This window comes from Xiphophorus couchianus, chromosome 5, assembly GCF_001444195.1.
Source record: "Xiphophorus couchianus chromosome 5, X_couchianus-1.0, whole genome shotgun sequence".
NCBI lineage: Eukaryota > Metazoa > Chordata > Actinopteri > Cyprinodontiformes > Poeciliidae > Xiphophorus > Xiphophorus couchianus.
In genome coordinates this window covers 18,338,888-18,360,516 of record NC_040232.1, presented here as the reverse complement: position 1 = coordinate 18,360,516, position 21,629 = coordinate 18,338,888, and the positions used below count along the sequence as shown (strand labels likewise).

Here is a 21,629-nt window from a genome sequence, read left to right as displayed (position 1 = left end):
ACCCTCATAAACGCCTTGCTTATGACGCTTGAGAGTAGAAATTTGCATGGAAAACAGTTTAATATATTAATCATGTACTGAGTATTATTATTTCGCCCCCAGGTGGTTAATTTTATTTTTGTTGTTGCTTTATTTTACTTCTAATTGTGAAGACTGGATACAGCATTTTTTTTTATGTCTCTTCCGGGACCAGGCCAGCGGTTCTTCACTTTGAAGTCCGCACTTAAACCTTTAGCCCAGTTGGTGTAGAAACAGCCGGGAGGATTTCAACCGCCTGCCATGGCTTCCCGAAACACCTACCTGCGGAGACAAAAGGAGGAATAGAGGAGGAGAACAAACAAGCAGCTTTATTTCATTTGCGACCGAATTAAACTTCTCGAATGCGAGGGATAGGACAGGGAGCGAAGCCAGGACTGCTTGTTTCGGGACCATATTTACTTCACTTTTACGTTTTCTAATCAGAGCGGCAACATGGATGGTGAGTTGTGTAGGGAAGCTGTTCCAGAGGCCCCCTCTCTCGGCCGCTTTGATGTGCTGCTCCTCAGCTTTGAAGTTGAGAAATGTGGGCTGTGTTCCTTGTTTGTGGGCGAGAAATACGGTATGATAGATAAGAAGCTTGTGTGCGTGCGCGCGCGTTTGGTAAGGAGCGAGAGGGAGCGCATGAATGTATGAATGTGTGGCTAAGATAAAAAAAAACAACAACAAAAAAAACAACGAATATTTGTCGGGCGGTGTTGCTTCTTCTCTTGACTGGGTTTAAAAAACAAAACAAAAACGTGTGACCGACCCCTCTTCTTCTCCACCCTCTTTCAGATTTTTGACACCCCCAGCGGTCTACATAGGCGAAGAGCCTGCCTACTCTGAGGTCAGTTGTTGAATGGGACAGAGTGCGTTAAACTACCAGCGCTTTCTTGACGTGCATGTGGCGCGGCGGAGCCTCGGTATAAGTCCGCCCGTCGCTGATTTCTTCTCTTATTGGGGACTATATAACCACTCGGGAGTTTTGGACTGATCTACAAATGGACTAAGAGCTCAACTTTTTTTTTTCTTCACTTTTTCATGGGCTTTATTCCGATCTACTCTGCCATGGTATGTCACATTTTCTTTTTTCTTTTTGTTTACATGCTGTTTGATGCGTTACTTCGCCATCCGTTTCCACTTGTCCTTGTGGCTACGCTCTCTTAGAAGTTCCCGATCCTAACAGCTTTTGCTTAGCTTTTCCCTCCCTCCTTCTTCTTCTTCTTCTTCTTCTTCTTCTTCTTCTTCTTCATCTTCTTCCTCAGAATCAGCTCAGTCGTTGGTAGTTCAGACACGTCTCCGGACTGTAAAAAACATGTTGTAATCACCCGCTCTGATTGATAATAATCACGCACGGTGTAGATACCTCTCCGCTCAAGTTTGTTGCGGCGCACATGGGGAGTCTGTGCGGACAAGTGGAAGTGAGTGGTCGTGTGTGATTGGGAATTAATTGGAGTTGAAGCCTGTGACACGGACTCGTTAGGAGAACACGTGTAAGCCGCTATAGTATGCGATTCTATGAAGAGAGTTACCGTGTGCGAGATGATTATTCTGCTGAAATGGTTTTTGATGTGGCAGATCAATGCACGAAGAGAATGTGGGCTGCAGTTGATCTCTTATTTAGGTTATAAATAGATAAATGAAAGCAGGGAGAAAAAAGGCTTTCATTTTTCCCTTTATCTGTGAACCCTTAGTTTTCTTTCTTTCTTTCTTTCTTTCTTTCTTTTTCTTTCTTTTTTTGAAAGGGACTGTTTACTTGATGTCTGTCTTTTGAAGTTCAGGCAGGATCTGGCTTTGATTAGATCAATACTTTGTGTTTCAGAGTGAAGAGGAGCTGAGAAGCTCCCCCGCTGCTTTTAGAGAGTGAGCGAGGAGGATCTTTTTTTTTTTTTTTTTTTTTTTTTTTTTTTTTTGGAGGTGGGGGGTGGGGGGAGCTTGGAAGCTGGAGCGGAGGCACCACGGCGGCACTCTCACACAGGCAGCCGGAGCCATGAGCAGGGCGCTCACGGAGCACATCAGCGGTAGCTTCCGAGAAGATGCTCCCCGTCCTCCGGTGCCGGGGGAGGAGGGAGAGGCGTCATGCTACAACCCGAGCAGATATGGCAAAATGAGAGCCCAGAGTAAAGTTAAAGATCTCCCCGCCGACGCTGCCGCCGCCGCTGCTCTTGTCGGCTCCATGCCGCGGAGGAACGAGGATGGACTCGGGGAGCCGGAGGGCAGCGCGTCCCCGGACTCGCCGCTCGTTCGGTGGACCAAGTCTCTGCATTTCCTCCTCGGTGACCTGGACGGCGCTCACCTGTTCAGGACCTTCTTGGAGCGGGAGCGCTGCGTCGACGCGCTGGACTTCTGGTTCGCCTGCAACGGCTTCCGGCAGATGGACTTAAAGGATACCAAAACGCTGCGAGTTGCCAAAGTTATCTTCAAGCGGTACATCGAGAACAACAGCGTGGTGGCGAAGCAGCTGAAACCGGCCACCAAGACCTTCATAAGGGATAGTATCAAGAAGCAGCAGATAGACTCGGCCATGTTCGACCAGGCGCAGACGGAGGTCCAGTCCCACATGGAGGAGAACGCGTACCAGATGTTCCTGACCTCTGACATATACCTCGAATACGTGCGCACTGGCTGCGAGAACGCCGCCTACATGAACCACGGCGGGCTGGGCAGCCTCAAGCTGATGTGCGGATATCTCCCTCCTCTCATGGAGGAAGAGGAGTGGAGTTGCAGTGACCTGAAGGCGAAAGCTTTGGGGTCTGTGGTGGGACTGTCTGCGAAGAACCTGAGGGCTACTGCTACTATCCGGACAGCAGCTGAAGTGCTGGAGAAGACCTACAGGTAACCTTTGCATTCCTGCTCACCTTTCACAAACTAGAAAAGTGTCCGGAAGGATCCCGGCTTATGGCTCAAAACATATGCAACCTTTATCAGAATTTTATTCAGCTTAAAAGTACTCAAAGTAGCTGCTGGTTGGTGTGTTTTAAAGACTAGAAATGATGGGAATTATTAGTCCTGATGTATCTGACCTGCCTTTAACCGATCAGAGCAGCGCAGGAGAAAATTGGCTGATTCTGATCCGTGGACGACAGATTGGTGCATTTTTAGTTATTTCACAAATGATTGAGGGGAGAGAGTTAAAGCCACATGATCAAAGGGTCTCAGAGGAACATGCCTGTATATTTGTGCCCTCCTGCCTTGCAGTTAGTCAAGAGGTTGGAGGGGTGGAGGGGGCGGGGACGGGTACAGAACATCAATGCATCTGAGCATTCCTTTTAAGTAAATGGTGTCTTGCAGGCAGCCCTCTGCTGGTTTGCTCAAGTTTCCTGTGCTTTGAAACCGTTCCTCCGGTGCAGGAATGAATTCAGACACCAAAACCTCATGACTGTTACAGCTACATCAAGCAGTGCGATGATAGTTTTTTATTTATATATATATATATATATATATATATATATATATATATATATATAATTTGCCCTCTCCGAGCCTTAATAAATTTTGTTTACTGCCACAGAATCTACTTAATGTCTGGAAATTCAAAGACAGAGTTTAAGGGAAAAAAGAGCAAAAGAACCCTAACTTTTGCCGATATCGCTCTTTTGGTCTGAGATGAAAGGAGAGCTGTGTGGAAAGCATTTGCGTTTTATCTTAAGAAGTCATCCCACACATTGTCCAACAGCTGCAATCTTTTCAGGCCAAGAAGATTTTTCCATATCTTGGATTGGGTGCATGAGGCTTCATCAAAGGAAATTCAAGAACTTGTTTCTTTCTTATTCGACCAAACAAATCTGTCTTATCTGAAGGCAGTCACTGCTTTATATACTCTTGTTTGGCTAGAAAACGCCAAGTTTGTAGATCATTTGTACCGTTCATGTCAAATGGGTTTGTTACTGGTAAAAAGGTATGCTGACGTTTTGAAAAGTCTAGCTTTAGTTTGAGATACCTCAGTGTTGGGAAGGCTGACGTTTTAGCCGACTGAATAGAGCATAGAGTAGTGCAGTGCTGCCCTTTCCCCACCTGTTGCTGGCTAAAAGAAGGCTTCCTATTTTTATAGTACTTCAACAAACGACCACTTCAGGTGCTTTAAAGTATTTAACAGGCTCTTTGGTATGAAAATGGCCGTAGCTAATTCCTAGTGATGGTGGAAATATGTTTCTAGTAGGACTTCAGAAAAAGTTTTAATCTAAATTTGTAGGTATAGCCAGATTTTAACAAGTAACAGCTTTAAAACTGCTGGAATTTTCTCTGTGAACCGTTTCTAAGATTTAATGAGATGAATGAATGAATTACTTAGTGCTATGTCTCAACAAACTGTTGCTGCACACTGCTCGTCAGCTGGTGAACAGCTGCTACATCTTTTTTTCTAGAAAGAACCAATTTGGAAACGTGAAGCCGTTGGAAAAAAAGCAGTCGGATCATGTTGTACATTTTTGTTTTGAAACTCTAAAACCGTGATGTTGTTATGCTTTTTTTTTTTTTCTTTTACTCAAGGTTATCACACCGTGGGAATCCCTCGCTGGCCCATACACAGTGGAAAAGTATAAAAAAATGTAGTGTAATAAGGTTGTTTGAGTGTAATAACTCGACTCCAGTTCGTCCCCTGAGAGTTTTTTGCCCTTCATGGGAGCAGATGTGAGATAACAACAGATGCTCATTTGCTTGGAAGTGGCCATGTGGAGAGCGGGGGAACCAATAAGTGCAGGGTTTGTTGACATGTGGGCATATCCTGCTTTCCTGGTGTGATCTCCTGTGTTCTTGTTTTTCCTCTTTAAAAAGAATAGCGGGAGGGAGAGAGAGAGAGAGAGCGACCATCCTTTTACCCTTTCGTCCCCCTTCCTCACTGCCCCTCACCATCTCTGTGGGTCAACCAATTTCCATCTCAAACATGTGGAACTAATTTTGCCACTGCACAGACTCCTCTCGTCACTTTTCGGGGGGACCTCCAACACTCCCAGACTCCAAAGCGGTGGAACGGCACGACAAAACATCCTCGTCTCAGTTCCGCCGCTCCGACCGCAGATCCCGCTCCGCAATGGATTTATGTGCGTCAGTGTTTTCCCTCCTCTTTCATTTCTGTCCTGCGCTTTTATCTCTTCTGTATGAAAGAGGGGGGGAAAATCCGTCTGACAGAGACTAAGCATGCTTTGGAAGGAGACAGAAAGACAAGAGGAGGGGAAGGGGGAGAAAACAGGAAGGGTGGGGGGGGGGTCATGAAAGAAAGAAAAGAAAGTTGGGGAGGGGGGTGTGCAGAGAGCCCAGCTGTGCTAAATACCTGACTCTTTGCGTGGACCCTCCAAAGGTCAGATTTGTGCTTGGGGCCTACGGCTTTAGTCATGCTGGGGTTCTCCTCAGCTCTCCCGGCAGAAGGCATTCTCATAAAGAAAGGGGCCCTCCTTCCCCCTTTTTCCCTCTCTCCTTCTCACTCCCTCTCTAAAGCTCAAGTTCCCCCTTCCTCTCCTTCCCTGTCCACCCCTTCACTCCTGGAGCAGGAATGCAACACAGCAGGATAGAGAGCAAAGAGACAGAGAGACTTTAGAAAGGAAGGCATGGAAGAGGTGGCAAGGGGGGCAGACTGGCTGAGAGAGATGGAGGAGTAAATTCGTCAGGAAGGTGAAAGTGGGAGAGATCAGGAGTCTGGGCCCAACAACAGGCTGCAGTCCTTACATGTTAGAGAGGAAGAACATGAAAGTAAACAGCAACCTGTAGAATAACGCTGATGCCACATTCCTCCTGGACACCTCTCACACACGCCGCTCTAATTACAGAAATCTGCAGAGGACATCAGCAAAACAAGCTCAGAGCTGTTTGACTTTCCACCAACCGGAGCAGGAAAGAGCAAATAAACTGTCACCTCACCCTTCCTTCTCTGTCTTGAAGTCTGGAGATTATGACATTTGCTTTGGTTATTTTTCATATGGATAGATATGGAGAAAAAGGAAGTGGAGGTGTGAAAACATGTTTGAGTTTCTGTTATCTAGAGCTCTGGTTTCCAAACTGTTCAGCTTTTGACCCACCTAAGAACAGCGGAAGAGACATCTGATCCCCAATAATAGAATATACAAACTGTGTCAATTAAACAGGACTACAGTGACACCTGAAACACCAGTAGCAGCCAACATAGTTACTACTTGAAAATAACATTCTCATGATAAATTTTTATTCTTCTCACAATCCGTTTTGTTCAGTTTAATTTCTAAAGAGGTTTCCTACACTTGCAAATTTTTTTCTCCAACTTTGGGAAGCAGTGGTCTAGAAGAAACATCTAAGGAAAAATTGCATTTTACATTGACTTAAATATAAATAAAAAAGTTTTTATTTGATTTACCACAACATTAGCTTTTTTCATAAAAGCAAAGCATGTAAGCAAAGGTCCAAGATTCACTTTAAAGGATTTAAATTTACCTTAGGAAACCCAGTCTAGATTAGAATTAAATTTAGGTGTGTTACACTTTTATCTAGAGCTGATTTGACTTAGTCTGTAGGCCAAAAAAAGAAAAAAATCACTTAAAACACAGCCAACTTGAGAATTGTGCTCCATCATTTGTGGAACATCCAGAAAATAAAACCAAACTAGGTAAATGTGTTTAAATATTTCTCAAATGTTATGAAAACAGATAGAGATCAAGCGTTTATTTCCTGAAATCAATTTCCTCTTTGTTTTCTTTGAGGTCTGACTTTCCGATCCAATTTTCACTGGTCCTCGTCTTTTTTTTTTTCTCTTGAGCACTATTGCACAAAAAAAGAAACAAAATGTTACACCTGTTCTTTGATTTTGATAGTAGTAAATTATATTCTAGTTGATGGTTTTACTGACCAAAACCTGGTTGGGGTTTTTGGTTTTATTGTATTTAATAAGTAATAAAGGAATTCTCATTCCTTGACTCATCAGTCATCTTTCTGCGCTGATCAAGGGAAAGAGAGATCCAATTTCTTGCCGATTTATTGGTGAATCGGTAAAAAATGGTGTGTGGAATTTTGAAGAGAAAAATCTGTTGAGACCCTTTACACCCACATTTTATTAGAAACCCACGTTAAAAACGCATCTTTGGATCTCTCTCAGGTCCCATCGACGAGGAGACCCCGCCAGTCCGTACTTCATCAACTCCGGCTACATTTTCGCCCCCGCCACCAGTGCCAACGACAGCGAGATCTCAAGCGACGCAGCGACAGATGACTCTCTGTCGATGACTGACAGTAGTGTGTAAGTGTTGAGCTTTTATGCAGGTCCTAAAATGATGAAACTGCAGCGTTTTCGGGAGGCTCATTTCCATGCAGCCGATCACAGCCAAAGCTCTGTGCAATTTATTATTTCCATCGTATCTGAATGAGCCCCGGCCAGAAGTCAGTCAACACCTTTCCAGGAAAAAGTCCAGGGGTGTAAAGAAAAATATTTGGCCTTGTAATCCAACAGATTTAGCTTTTCCTTGGGGCCAGGGGACTGCGTTGCCGAAGAATAATGGTGTGTAATGTATTTTAATTATCCTCTGTGATTGACTCCAGGTAATTCTATTAATGTGCAGTTGTTACTATGGCCTCAGGGGAGATAACTCTGGGAAAGTCATTACGTCTGAAGGCCTTTTGAAGTTTATTCTGATGTGTTGCAGGCTGGAACAAGGGGAAAAAAGACATCTTGATGTGGGTGGGGGCGTTGCCTCATTTCCTCAATGTTGATATGTATTCATCCCACCCACCCTTCTGCCACCAGACTTTTTTCTTCTATTTTTTTCATATTATCTAATCGCTTTTCCCTTTTGAAGACCTGCAGGAGTAAGGAGAGTAAAAAGGGGTGTGGGGGGTTGTCCATTCGGTTTCAAGACAAACTCATTGAAAAAATGTTGGCACCAAATGAAAGGCGGCTTACTCACATGGTGGGTCGGTTTCCTGCCACCGGCCTCTGCAGTGTGCTGAGATCATGTGTCTGCGAGGCTTTCACGGGGGCTACTCATTTCTAGACCGCAGGGCAAGATGTAAGGAACCCCCGCCCCCTTCTCCTCCTTTTCCCCTCCTGGCCAGTCTAGTTTACCCATGCAGCTTCTCTCCTCCATCTTCCAGAGTCGTAAGCAAGAGTGGCGAGGCTCCCAAGTGCAAGGGAGTGAGAAAATAAAGTGCACGGAGTATAAAGGGCTTAACCGAATCGCTTTCAGCCTATTGTTAGGTGAGGGGAGCTTAGCAGGATAAGAGGGTGGCTAGCTGCTTTGAAAATGACTTGCACCGCTGAATAGGAGATCCCCATAAAAGTGAGGGCCATGAAACCATTCTCTTGCTGTCCACTCACATGGCCTGGGATATTTTGATAAATAGTGAAATCAGTCAGGGAGGAGTTGATAAGCTTTGTTTGCTGTTAACTTTTTAGTTCAGGTTGGGTTTCCAATAGCTACTTCCTGTTCCTTCAGGGCTTACGGCTTGTTGTCTCAGGTTGTAGTTAGGGAAGCATTGAATTTGAGGTAGAAGAATCAACATAGGTCACATTGCCAACCTTGTGTCCATGATCAAATCTCTCTGATATCAAATGTGATAAAGTTCCTCAGATGAAACAAATGAGCTAACTGCTGAACAGCATCACTTGTCAAAGTCGTATTCTTTAGCACATCCTTCCCTCCTTTTCATTCCAGAAGACATCTTGATTAGCAGTTAAAAGACGGTCAGCAAATTTGAATCTTAATTTCCCAGAAAAAGAACAAAAAGAGATGGATTTTAGAAAGAGGAGAAAGGGTGGTGGTGGTAGTGATGGTGGAAGGGTGGGATTTTTTTTTTTCTCTTTTTGCTTATATCTTATTTATGGATTTACTTGGACACTGGGGAATGCTGCTGCACCAACTTCAAACATTACCTTATCTTACAAACCAGCCTTTTGATGTTGCCGAGATCAGAGGCTCACTGCGGAGCGCTTGCCAAACGAAGATGGCAGCGGGTGCATAATGTGCATGAGTGTGAGATTTCAAAGAGGCAGCAGAAAAAAAGTAGCGATTGGGCTAGGTCAGACACTTCTGAGCGGCCAAAGCTGCCGCAATAATTGGCCGAGAGTAAGTGGCAGCTGACTGGAGGAAGCCGGCAGACAGAATTGGAGGATTAGATTCCCAGAATAAATTCTTAATTGTCCAGAGAGTTTTAGTGTTGCTTGCTAAACATCTCTATTTCATCTAGCTAGATGAACAGCTATAGCTGTAAAGCAAAAAGAACCTGAGTACCATTTGACATGCTGCTTTAGTCTTTTGTAGCTTCAAACTAACCAGATACTGAAAGCTGCATTTTTTCCCCCTCAGTTTGAATAACAGAGTAGATAAATCAGAAAGGCTGTCTTTAGCTCATATTTTCTTTTATGTTTTGTTCTGTGTTTCTGTATTTATCTTGACTTTTAAGAGCTGCCTGAACGTTTGGTTGTATTAATGTCTGAGATGCACTGAAAAGTCCTCTGCTGAACTAAATGCATGCATTTTGATGAGGTCCTGTCCATTTGCCAATCTGAAACTCGAAAATTTGAATTTTCGGTTACTAAATCAGAATGCAGTAAGCTGGACAGCAAAGTTGTAATGAAACTTGTTTGAGATGGAACTTTTGAAAACCCCAGCGTAAAGATAAGGGTCTGAATCCTGAAGCGAATATGGAGACTGGTGTTTTACTAATGCTAGCTATGCTAACAACACCAACCATGTTAATCATGCATAAAGGATACTAAAGAGTTAAAAATTTAAACTCTGCACTAAGTATTCATAGATAGGAAAGTCTGGGATGATGATGATATCTGGTATAAATATTACTATTATTGCCAATAGCTGATGTTTCTTCTCTGCTTTCAGTTCTACACCCCAGTCTTTCGCTGCATTACTTTCACTGTTAGCGACGGGACAAATACCACATGGTACCCCATCCCAAAAACACGAACAGCAACATTATGAAAGTAAACATTGGTTGTTGTTATTTATTCTTTAATGGTGCTTTAAATGAGTTTAAAAGAAAAAAAACATTAGCAGAGCTATTTTGATACAGTGATCAGCATATTGGAAAAATAAATTGGTTATTATTGCATTTTAGTTACTTTTTACAACATTAAATGGTTTGTATCTTTTGCTTTTATTGCAGAGATGGAATCCCTCCTTATAAGATGTGCAGCAAGAAGCAGCTGCAGCGAGAGATGCATCGTAACATTAAGATCAATGGCCAAGTTACGCTACCCCACTTTCCTGTAAGTTCGTCTTTGTTAGAATCTACATTCTGAGTTTCAGTTTCTTTTCAGAGTATGACAAATTCAATTCCTTGTATATTTCCAAAAAATCCTTAAAATAAATATCTTTGCATACTTCTAATGTCTAAATGTTTCTGTTATATTTCTATCTCAGTTGCTTCTGTGGCTATTATAATAGAAATAGTTGAAATCTTTCTGTCTCCTTAACTACATGTCAACAATCGTCATGATATCAGATTACAGACCAGGAATTCCTCAAGATTGTGTATTTGGTTTAATTTCTTTTTTGTGTGTGTGAACCAGACAGTGTAGGTTGGTTGATTTGAGATATTTTCTGACCTGCTGAACTTGCTGCAAGATGGTTTAAAGAACTGGGTGAAAACAGGTTGACACAGATAAGGATGGAGGAAAGTAAACACACATTTCTTTTGTTTCCATATCCAAACACAGGTATGTTTGTGGAGGAAATGTGTTTGTGTGTGTTTGTGCATGCAATTTTTTTTTGTTTTTCCCAGTTTTCTCTCAGTTTATCCTTCTCTCTCTCTCTGTTTCCTTCTTTTCCACTTGCTCTTCTTTAATGTCTCCCTCCTGATTTGGAGATGGCTCTGTCTCCCATGATGCACCAGCCCCAGGCAGCGGGGGCCCCGTGCAGGGCTGGCGCTCCTTTGCCAGCAGCTCTGCTTTCCTTTTTTCTTCTTCCCTTTATCGTGCCTACAAAGAGATGAGAGAAACAAAAAAAAAAAAGTCAAAATCAAGAAAGCCAGTGTGCCAAATAACAAAAAAATAGTATGAAATGGAGAAAGAGAAGCCAGCGCATATAGTTAAAGAAAAAGGAGGATAATGTGACTAGAGTACCTCTGAGCTGCCCTGCATGCAGCCTGGAAATAAATTACTACTTTCCTTCAGATCTTCCCAGTATTTGACTCCTCTGTCTTCTTACTCTCTCTCCTCCCATCTTTGCCACCAATGCCACTCCACAAACACACACATCTCAATCTTCTTCCTCTCCCTTCATGCTGTTAATTTTGTCCCCCCCCCCTTACACACACGCACACTCGCTCTCTTCTCCGTCGATATCTGGCTTTTATTCGGAGATTTAAAGCCGCGTGTCCCTCCCACCCCTAGTGTGCGTTTGATGTTTGACAAGGGCCCTTTGAAGTGTGCTGACTTCAGAGGCTGCCTTGCTGATGGTTTGGTCGGGCTACAGAGGGTACAGGCAGGGGGCCTCCCCTCCGAGCGAGACCAACTGCTACCCCGCTACTGCTACCCCCGTCTTTTCCCCTCACCCGGCAGCTTGGCACTGCCAAGGGCACTGGGCATGAGAAGATCTGGGACGGGATGGGCAGCAAGAAAGGTTCAGGTTAGCTTGAGGGCAAGGGCGTTTGTATTAGGTCCCGTTTTTGGGAAAAGTAACAGGCTTTTTGGAACGAGATAGGATTAGGGCAAGGGCAATGGAATAATGCACCATATTGCATCCATCTGAAACACCAAGTAGTCACACTTGCACACTTGTTAATGTGTCCCTCCCCTCCCTGTGTTGATTACCCCGCAGAGGACACACCGGCTGCCTAAGGAGATGACCCCAGTCGAGCCCTCAGCTTTTGCTGCCCAGCTCATTGCCAAACTGGAGAAGCTGAAGCGTGAGCAGGACACGATGAGCTCTCTGGAGGAGAGGCTGCAGCAAATTCAGGAGGTGAGCATTTACAAATACAGAGCTTTTCCAGAAGTGTTATCTTTTCATACTTTTTATTTTAGTGATCTTTATGTGACAAACCAGCACAAAATCTACTTTAGAATCACATATGTTGCTTCCAAATTTCATTTATATAGAGAAAGGTTTGCCCATTCCTATTTGAAAAATACAGCTAAGGTCAATGAGGCTGGTTGCATAGAGTTTGCAAATGTCCATTTTTCAAGTATGTTCACAGATTATCAATTAGATTTAGGTCTGGACTTTGACTGGGCCATTCTAACAAATGCATTTAAGCCACATTTCTGCCACCTCCCTGTTTTTCAGTGGGTTGCTGTGCTCAACGTATTTCTCTACCACACAGTGTTTCATATGTTTGTCAAAAAGTTAAACTTTAGCCTCATCTGACCAGAACACATCCTTCCACATGCAAACCGTATCCTGTGAAACAACAAAAATGTGGAACGTTTAAGCAGTGTGAGTGTTTCTGCCAGGCGCTATGCCTCCTCAAAAATAGTCTCAACAGCTACTTAAAGCATGCCTCCCACTTTGTAAATTCCAACTTGGATCCAATTAATTTCAGGCAGCAGTTCTAAACTTCAGTACAAATGCCTTTACGCCAGCTTTAGCATGACGAAGAACAGGGTATGCGCCATGGGATTGCAAAGTTTGTCTGGATTTAGCTGCTTCTTCACTTTTCCTTTGTGTTCTCTCCTATTTCATTTGGAAGGAGGAACTTTCAAACTTATGTTTCTAGACACACTTTAAGTGCCTTCAAATAGCACTTAGTTACTCTCCAGTGGCACATTTGCTGAATATGTGTAGTGCCAGTTTCTTTGTGAAGTACAGGCAGATTCTGCATTATAGATGAAGCGCACCCAAAGCCTGTTAGGGAAGATAACAGTGCAGCAAAGGAGAAAACTCACATCAAGTTATTCAGGCATTTGCTCTCTCTGACTTCACAGGACGACTGAAAGAAGTCGATGGGAAGCTGACAGAGAAGTTCCTCAACAATATGTGATTATTGTTTTGTTAATCGCTGTTTCTTTTTGGGTTGCAGGAGGACGAAAGGGAGGAAAGCAACGACCTGAGCAGCAGCAGCTCCCTTCATTACCCCCTGCTGCCATCCGCAAGCCAATGTGAGGAAGACCCCCAGGCCATCTTAGACGAGCACCTTTCCCGTGTCCTGAAGACGCCCGGCTGCCAGTCGCCTGGCATCGTCCGGCACTCGCCACGTTCCCGCTCTCCGGATCAGACCGGCGTGCTGGTGTCCTCTGGCCATGCGACTCTTTTTGGTGCTTATCAAGGGTCCGCTAAGGTTCTGATGACAGGCAGGCAGTCCACGAAGCACATCCACCACCACTACATCCACCATCACCATGCTGGGCCCAAAACTAAGGAGCAGATTGAGACCGAAGCGGCTCAGCACGTGCAGTGCCTCTGCCCTCAAGGAGGCGCCAATTACTCCGACTTCACACCTGCGTGAGTGCAGCATCCTAGCTACCCCTCCTATCTATCATTGTGTTTTGCTATTTAAAAGATCTAATGGCTCCATGTTTAACGCTTCAGTCGCTGCAGCACTTTGTCCAGACGACCATTGAAGGCCTCCGATGAGGGTGTGTCTTCACCATGCCTTCCCATGGTTTCCACCGACCGCTCTCAGAATGTTTGGCAGTGGATCCTGGAGAGCGAGAGGCAGGGCAAGCACAAGCCCCACAGGCAAGGGTCGCAACACCACCTGTACAACCAAAAGGTCTGAGTCACGTCCTGTACTGACCCGCATGTTCCTCAATCAATTCAACAGCACTCAAGGCCTAAAGAAGTCCAGTCCTCTCGATTCCAAGATCCTGCCTGCTAGGACCAACACCTGGGGTGGAGCTGGCACCTGCAACGGGAGTCACCTCCGTGGCCATCACCCGGGCCATCCCTTCATCCAGGATCCTGCTATGCCACCCTTACCCCCTCCCAACACCCTCGCACAGCTTGAGGAGGCTTGTCGCAGACTGGAAGAGGTTTCCAAGCCACCAAAGCAGAGGTAGTATGCTTACGCGTGAAGAAAATATTCCTTTCAAGCTGCAGTATGTAACTTTTATAAAAACATGTTTTTTACATGTTTCTTAAAATTATCAAAATTAACGCTATGTTGTGACAGTATAACAAGATAATCTGTGAAACTTGAGCTTCTGTTTTCTCCCAGTGCTCCCAGTACTAACTGCAGAAATACACCACTCAGTCAGAAACAACCAAATAAGCCAGGAGGAGGGTTTTAGCACTGTCAATCACTATGTATGTATGTGCTGCTCATATCCTCCCCCTTTCTCTTGGCTTCACTGTAGCTGGTTAACCATCACATAGCCTGCCACAAATACTAAGGATAGTTAGCATGGCCACTGATAACTACGGATAAACAGTTTTCCTGGAACAGTAAGTTGTTTCTTCACCATTAGCACATTTAGCAGCATGTACACAAGCATGATTGACAGTGCTAAGACCCTCCTCTTGTCTCTGATTGGTTGTTTCTAACCGGGAGCGGTGCATTGTGTAGACCCCAATAGTAGCACTGGGAGGAACTGGTGGTGGTTGATTTTTTATTTATTAATTTTTTTTCACAGATTATTCCATCTCATACTATATTATCACGACATGGTGAAATTTTTAACAAATATCGGCAAAACATATTTTTTATAATAGTTACGTACTGCAGCTTTAACATCCTATTGATTGTACCTAAACTGATTGATGGGTTAGGCTCTAATATCGGGTCTCTCTAACAGGCATTCAACAGCGTCTAGCAGCCTTCAGAGAGACAGGAGCCATCCACCTGCTGGAACCAGTGTAGGCTCCTCTCAAACCAACCCGGAAGAGTACGTATTCCTTAGCCCTGATTAATCCCAGCTCTGTTTCTTTACTTTGATTTAGTTGGTTGCTCTTTACTTTTTGCACACTTGCTTTCTAATTTCCCAAATTATATCCGATTAGATTCATATTTGAGATTTGATTTTTGGTGAAGAAACGTGGGCTTCTCTGTTTCCTCCCAGGTGTTCTCACGTCCTTCATGTAATGAGCAGTTGACCTCTCTTGTTTTGCTGTTTTAGTCATTCAACATTAATCCTGTTTAAGTACAACATCCATAAGCCTCACCATTTTCCCAAAGACACATGCACCACCAGAACCAAGAAGAATAACTTTTAAGTAGGTATCTAAAAGCTGATTTTATTTTGTATTTTCAGGTCTAAGGAGCTGGTGGTAACATACTTTTTCTGTGGCGAGGAAATTCCTTATCGCAGCATGATGAAGACCCACTGCCTCACCCTGGGTCACTTCAAAGAACAGCTCAGCAAGAAAGGCAACTACCGGTAAATATGCTGCTGCGACGCTACAAATCAAACTACAAACGACTTTGGACTGATCCGAAATTTGTATTTGACTTACAATCTCAAGCTTTCACTTACTGGCACATATTTACGCTGATTCTGATTTCTCTTAATAGCTGTCTTTATCAGCATTTAAAATATGTTGTAAATATGTTGTATGTCTTCATGTTGGGAGATGTTTTCCTTTTTATATTAGGAGTAGAGGCTACATGATGTCATGAGTGCAAATTCATTTGAAGCTGATATTTTTATTTTATTTTCAAATTATAGGAAATTTAAATGGGAAAAATTAGGTAGTTGTCACAGTACTTGAATTATCAAAAAGATGATGGAGCAACTTCACTGCACTTATTTTAGCTGCACTGTTATCTGCAGCAAGTCTTGCTCTCTCTCACTCTCTCACAGCCTGAAGGAAATGACATGACATAAATATATGTTCCTACCAAATATCTTCTTACACCTCTGAGCATCTCATTCCTTCTTTTTTGACCCCTGGCCACCTGCTTAACGAATAAATATGTAGCATTAAGGTTAACTTGACTGTAGTGTTTTCACCACCAACTGCTTAAACGGTGCATTCACGAATTGAAAAAAGAGCCGACAAGACTGAAAACCATCCAACAGCGGCTCCTTGGTCCCGATTTTTGGTACATCTCTAACTCTGAATTATGATTAATGACACCTGTTGAGACGGGACAAGAATCACAGCAGATGGACTTTAAAAACTCCCCATTGAGTTTTTTTTTTTATTTTATGTTTTTTTTATATTGCTCTTGTTTGTATGTGTGAAGCACTGGAGCCTGAAAGCTGACAAAGAAACTAAGCCGGGCTCATCCACTGTACTTAGAGCTTTTTCAGAAAGAGGGGGAGAGAAAAAGGGGATCTGGAGTGAATTTTTCTCACATCTGGTCCTGATTTACATGCTAAGGCAGCCTTAATAAATACGGCTTTGAAGCTAAGGTTATTTTATTTTGTGTGCAAAGACCATCGCAGTGCCTTCAAATTCCTCCGCCAGACGATTGCACCAGACATTGAAATCGAACGCTGCGCTAAGCACCTTGTTCTGGTGAAGGTATTGGGCACGGCGATAAAGCTGCCACTGTCGGTGTCACACGACAAAGCCAAACTCCCAACATCAGGACTTTCATAAGTAACTTCAGCTATAAGTACCAACAAGTGCTGAAGATCAGCCGCTGAAGCTACTGAAATACCTGTTTCAGGGGACGACTCTGCGGTATTTCAGCAAGTGAAGCCTCTGCAGTCACATCTGTTTGTTAGGCAAGAGCAGAGGAGAAGGCTCGCAAACAAGCCAGCGCTCCCCCAGCTATCCCATAACTCTTCAGTGAGCCTGTGAGAACAGGGGGTGGGGGATGAAGCGCCTGGCTTCAATGGCAGCAGAATGTGTGGAGTTGGTTAATTTGGACATGGCAGCGGTTCAGCAGAGAACAGTACTCCGCAGCTCTGCCAGACAATATTGGTGCCAGATGTTGTGAGGAGAGAAAAATCCTGCCACATAAAACATGTTCCAGTGGAAAGACTCCTTCTGTCGCTCTGCCTCTGCAACAAAGTGATGACTTTGAACTATTTGTGAGCATAAAATGTAGTTTTATTTATTTATTTAAATGCAGCCAGTTAGATTAAGATGGGTAGTGTGGCTATTTTTGTGAGAAGAATAAAACAAGAAAGATAAATAATTGAAAGCGTTTGAGTCATGCCCAGAAGAAGTTAGACAACAGATGGAACTTTTATTTTTTATTTTTTTGTTAGAAATGCAGTTTGATTACAAGCTTTTTGCTTTTTGTCACATTAATGGTGCTGCCTGTTCTGCAGCTGTGATGAAGCAAACCTCCTTCACATTCGTCTGCGATCACAATCAACAAACTACAACGTATGTGTATATTTATGTACACCCTCCCCGTACATGTGTTGCTTGAATGACTCTAAGCTGAGCTCATAAAACACACGGCTCCCCCTACTTTTTCTTTTTTTCTTCCGTTTTATATTCCGAATGCAGGCACACATGGACAAAATGAGGCATTTTTCCATTACAAAGCTTATCATTAAATCCCCTCCTGCTGATCTTTTTGCTGGGTTTAAAGTAGAGAGTAGAATCATTAGAAACATCAGGAGACTTCACAGCCACTGGGACTGAGCTAGCCTGGGGAGTTATCTCCGCTTGTGTGAAGAAGAAGAGCAGCGGGTTAGCGAGGTGACCCGTGACCTCAAGGAATACCGTCTGAGGGCAGAGGTCCTTCGTCCAAACTGTTGCACACATTTGCTGAACCGCTGCTGCAGATGCACCACATTTTGTGGCCTGCTTCCAGCCGCCAGTTTTTGTGCTGCTCATATTGATTTTGGCAAGTTTTGACAAATTTTTTATGACTTCTACAAGAATAAAGAACTTCATGTTTTTTCTACCCTTCTATCCAAAGAGAAAGTGACTATAGGGCTGTGATTTTACTTCTGACTTCAGAATTTTACATAGTCGAATGCAAAAGTCATTAGCATTATTGTATGTTATTGTAATGTTGATAATCTTCATTTCAGACTTTCGAAATGCTGCCAACATTTCAAAGTTCAGCCTGTTCTATAACAGAGGTTTAAAGAAAATGGAGCAATTTTGCTGAACTATGTTCAACTTTTCTGAAAGTCTAGCTCTCTAAGATCTGAATATGATCACGCTATGCACTTTTACATGGCAAAAACTTAAAATTGTACCAAGTATTTTGCCTTGTATTTAGTGCAGATATCTTAGCACACTTGAATTAGGATGAAACTAATTTAAAAGTAACTTTTCAGCAAGAAATAGGAGGCTGATTTAAGTAAATATTTGATTAATATTAATGGAAAAGTGCTAGCTCTACTGGCAGATTATCTTATATATAACGTGGGAAATAGTTAAATAATCTGTCAGTGGAACTAGCATTTTTTAAATCAACATTAATGAATTACTGACTAAAAATAAGTTCCTATATCTTGCTGAAAAGTTACTTACAAGTTAATTTTGTCTTAATTCTAGTGTACTAAGAAATTTGCACTAAAATCTAGGCAAAATATATTTGGTAAGACTTTGTGGAACGTATTTGAAAAACTTCAGTACTCTGATGTCATCAGAACATTATTTTACATAGGGTTATTACATGAGAATCTCATACCGACCCCGGCCTGTCTCACTCATCCTGAAAATTCTGCGTCCACACTGAAGAGTGTTGTAAGTGTGAAATAGCATCGTTTCGATTGGAAGCTTTCCACAGTGCGTGTTTGTGTCTGAAGAATCTTGGGTTGTGAGGCAGGCAGTGGAGTGCAGTCTCAGGCAGACTCTCGGGCACCTGAAACGTCAACCTGTGTGACAGAGAGGCCCTTGATTTGACAACAAGCCCAATTAGAAGCCATGGAGACACTGGGAGGAAGGAAGATGGTGGTGGAGGCAGGGGGGGAGGGGTGGCTGCCACAGAGAGAGAGAGAGAGGGTGGGGGGAGGTGCTTAAGGACAGCCTCTCATTAACCCTTCAACTTTAATAAGTCCTGGCAAGACAGATCTGCGATGAAGAGCCAAGCGCTCGCGGACGAGCCGTTTTTAGCGGCTCGAATTATCACAGGCGGTGTTTAAACGAGAGGTTCAGCTGTGTTTGCGCAGCGGTGCGATGTGGAGTCAGGCTCTACCTTTGAAGTGTTCAGGGATGGCATTGAAGGCTATGACTAAGTTGTTTTGTACAAGATCCATTTCTGGCTCTGAGAGTGTGAGTGTTTGATTTGGACTAAAGGGAGCGTGTACACGTAAGTAGTCGTGTAGGAGCCTCAAAGCTGTTTAGAACAAGATGAAATGTATCGGTTGCCCTCCTGCTGCCGTTCTGTCAGCTATTGTTTGAGCTTAGTTTTCTTTTCTTTCCCAACACTCACCTACGCGTTTTCTAATCACAAACTTCTCTTTTTGTGTGTCTCTTTTCTTCCTTTCCCTCCTCAGGTACTACTTCAAGAAGGCGAGCGATGAGTTTGAGTGTGGAGCGGTGTTCGAGGAAGTGTGGGAAGATGCCACTGTGCTGCCCATGTACGAGGGCAAGGTCCTGGGCAAAGTGGAGAGGATGGACTGAACAAAAAGAAAAACAATAACACAAACAACCAGTGCCCTTCCTATGCCCAACCACAAGTTAAGCTTTCCCTTAAGAACTTGAGCAACAGACTCTATGAAAAAACAAACAAAAAAAAAAACCTCTGGACTTTTTAAAAGAAATATTTCTTATTGTTAAGCTAAACAGAGTTAATATATCCAGCACAAGAAACGCGATTGAAGGAAGACGAGCCAATGAAGTATGCCGAACTCAGAGGAGGAGCCGCCCCCTCCCTGACTCGCTCAACCAATCAGCCTTAGATCAATCACACAAAGGGACAAAACTTTGAAGACCAACGCAAGAATCGGAGGCCAGGGGGGAGGAGAGACCCCGACTCCTCTTGAAGATAACCACTGAAGAAACCGTCGAGTTGCGACACGACGGCAGACTGATGGTGTCCTGTGCAGAGGGCTAAGCAGGCGCCAACAGAAACGCCCATACGTGTGCATATACATACATATATATGTATATATACACATATTTTATATATATATATATATAGATATACATATACATATATATCTATATATGTATATATAATCCTTTTTGTCTTGAGTTTAAAGTTTTATTTAGTATTTATTAAAATAACCCTTCCCTCTCCCCTCGCATCTCTTAATCTGTTGACCCCGCCCCCTTTTCCCGTCTCCAGCCAATGATGAAGCTGCTTTGAATGTTGGGAGAATACTGTAGTGATGCCGTTTCGTGTTTGTCCGTTTTTATGTTCCGCAAAGGTCGTCACACTAGCCTTGTTGCCACAAATAACGACCGGAGCGTGGGTCCAGTCCAAAGCTTCATTACGCTCACGGTCGATCCCAGTTTTATATGCTGCTGATAGTTTTGTTCAAAGTTGTCTCACCAGGATCTCCCAGCACTCAATGTCTCTCTCCCTTTCTCCCCTGTCCCTCCCTTTCTCCCTGGCTTTCCCTCTTTAGCGACAGAGCTCAATCTTTTTTTGTTGTGCCTTTGTTTGTAAACCAGGCATTGCACAGGGATGGGAAATAAAGGGGGGGAGGGGGCTGGATGGAGGGGTGGGCAGATTCACACAGAGAGAAGGCCTAATAAAGACAGTGTTTACAGCCCGCACACCGAAATAACTCATGCTAACAAGAATCAGTTTGAGCCACTGAGAGCGACTTCTCGACGAAGTCGGCCGACGTGTGCGGGAGGAAAAAAAAAAGAAATAAAACAGCAAAAACATCGTGAAGAATTTCCGCTCCAGTATCTTTTGAATGTTGTTACAGTAACACCGAAATATAGCAGAGCTCCTGCGTATATTGTAATTATGCATTCTGAAGTATGAATACTGAAACACACACAGACACAAACACATGACTGCTGGTGTTTCTTGAGTACAGCACCTGTGCCTACATGGATGCCATACCATGTGCTACCCTGTTTCAGGGTTTTAATATATATCCCTTGGTTTTCAGAAGGGTTTTATGTTGAGAAGATATTTTTTATGCTTTTAATAATGTCCTGTAATCATGTTTTTTTCTTTTTTATTTTGTTTGGGTTTCTTTTTTTACACCATGGCCTTTTTTTGGTTGTTGTTTTTGGTTCATAATATCTAAACTGTAAATTATACATTATATACAGAGTTTCATTTAAAGATTTACATGGATCTATAATTATTGTAATTATTGAGAGATGTAGCCTTTATTAAAGTTTTATATTTTTCAAATGAAAGCAGATGTATTTATTTCATGTTTTTACAGAGTAACATCATAAGTATCCATATTTTTTCTATTTATTGATAGACCAAGACAATAATGGTGACGCTCCAAGGAAAGTTTACCTGTTTTATTTACCGAGTTCATTTTATTCCACTTTTCTGATACCAAAGTGATGTGCAATGTTGGTGCAAACAGAGCTTATGAAGGATTTATTTCAGTAATAGTATTCTCCTTACCACTTGATTTATAAAGACCAGGACGACTGACCGTCTGCAGTGTCCAGCCTGAGCGGTGGATTTCTGCTGGTCCTCCACTCACCTTCGCCCTCCTGGCTGCTGCTTTGATTAATTAGTTTAAGTAGGTAGCCTTGTTTTCATAGGTTTGTAGTTGTTATCAATAATTGTCACCTTTGAGCTTTTATTTTAAAAGAAAGTCTTATTGTTGATTGTTTTCCCCACTGAACAAAAGTGAAGGATAAAATCTTTTCTCCATTCTAAGTGTGAGATTTTGCTACAGTAAAATATTTTATTTTGAGGCTTGAAATACTTCCTCACCATTATGTGCCATAACTTATGGAAGTGGCTGC

The 21,629-nt window shown here is 43.0% G+C and overlaps 1 protein-coding gene across 1 annotated transcript; it reads left to right on the top strand.

Annotated features, from left to right (window-relative positions):
- Positions 1-239: 239 nt before the first annotated feature.
- LOC114144728 (axin-2-like) lies at positions 240-20,556 on the top strand. The gene is made up of 12 exons (XM_028017822.1): positions 240-478; positions 814-1,089; positions 1,841-2,853; positions 7,076-7,216; positions 10,096-10,198; positions 11,751-11,891; positions 12,949-13,370; positions 13,458-13,607; positions 13,693-13,923; positions 14,663-14,752; positions 15,119-15,244; positions 19,226-20,556. The coding sequence occupies exons 3-12, from the start codon at positions 2,009-2,011 to the stop codon at positions 19,350-19,352; spliced, it is 2,376 nt and encodes a 791-aa protein (XP_027873623.1). The 5' UTR covers positions 240-478; positions 814-1,089; positions 1,841-2,008; the 3' UTR covers positions 19,353-20,556.
- The last annotated feature ends 1,073 nt before the right edge of the window (positions 20,557-21,629 follow it).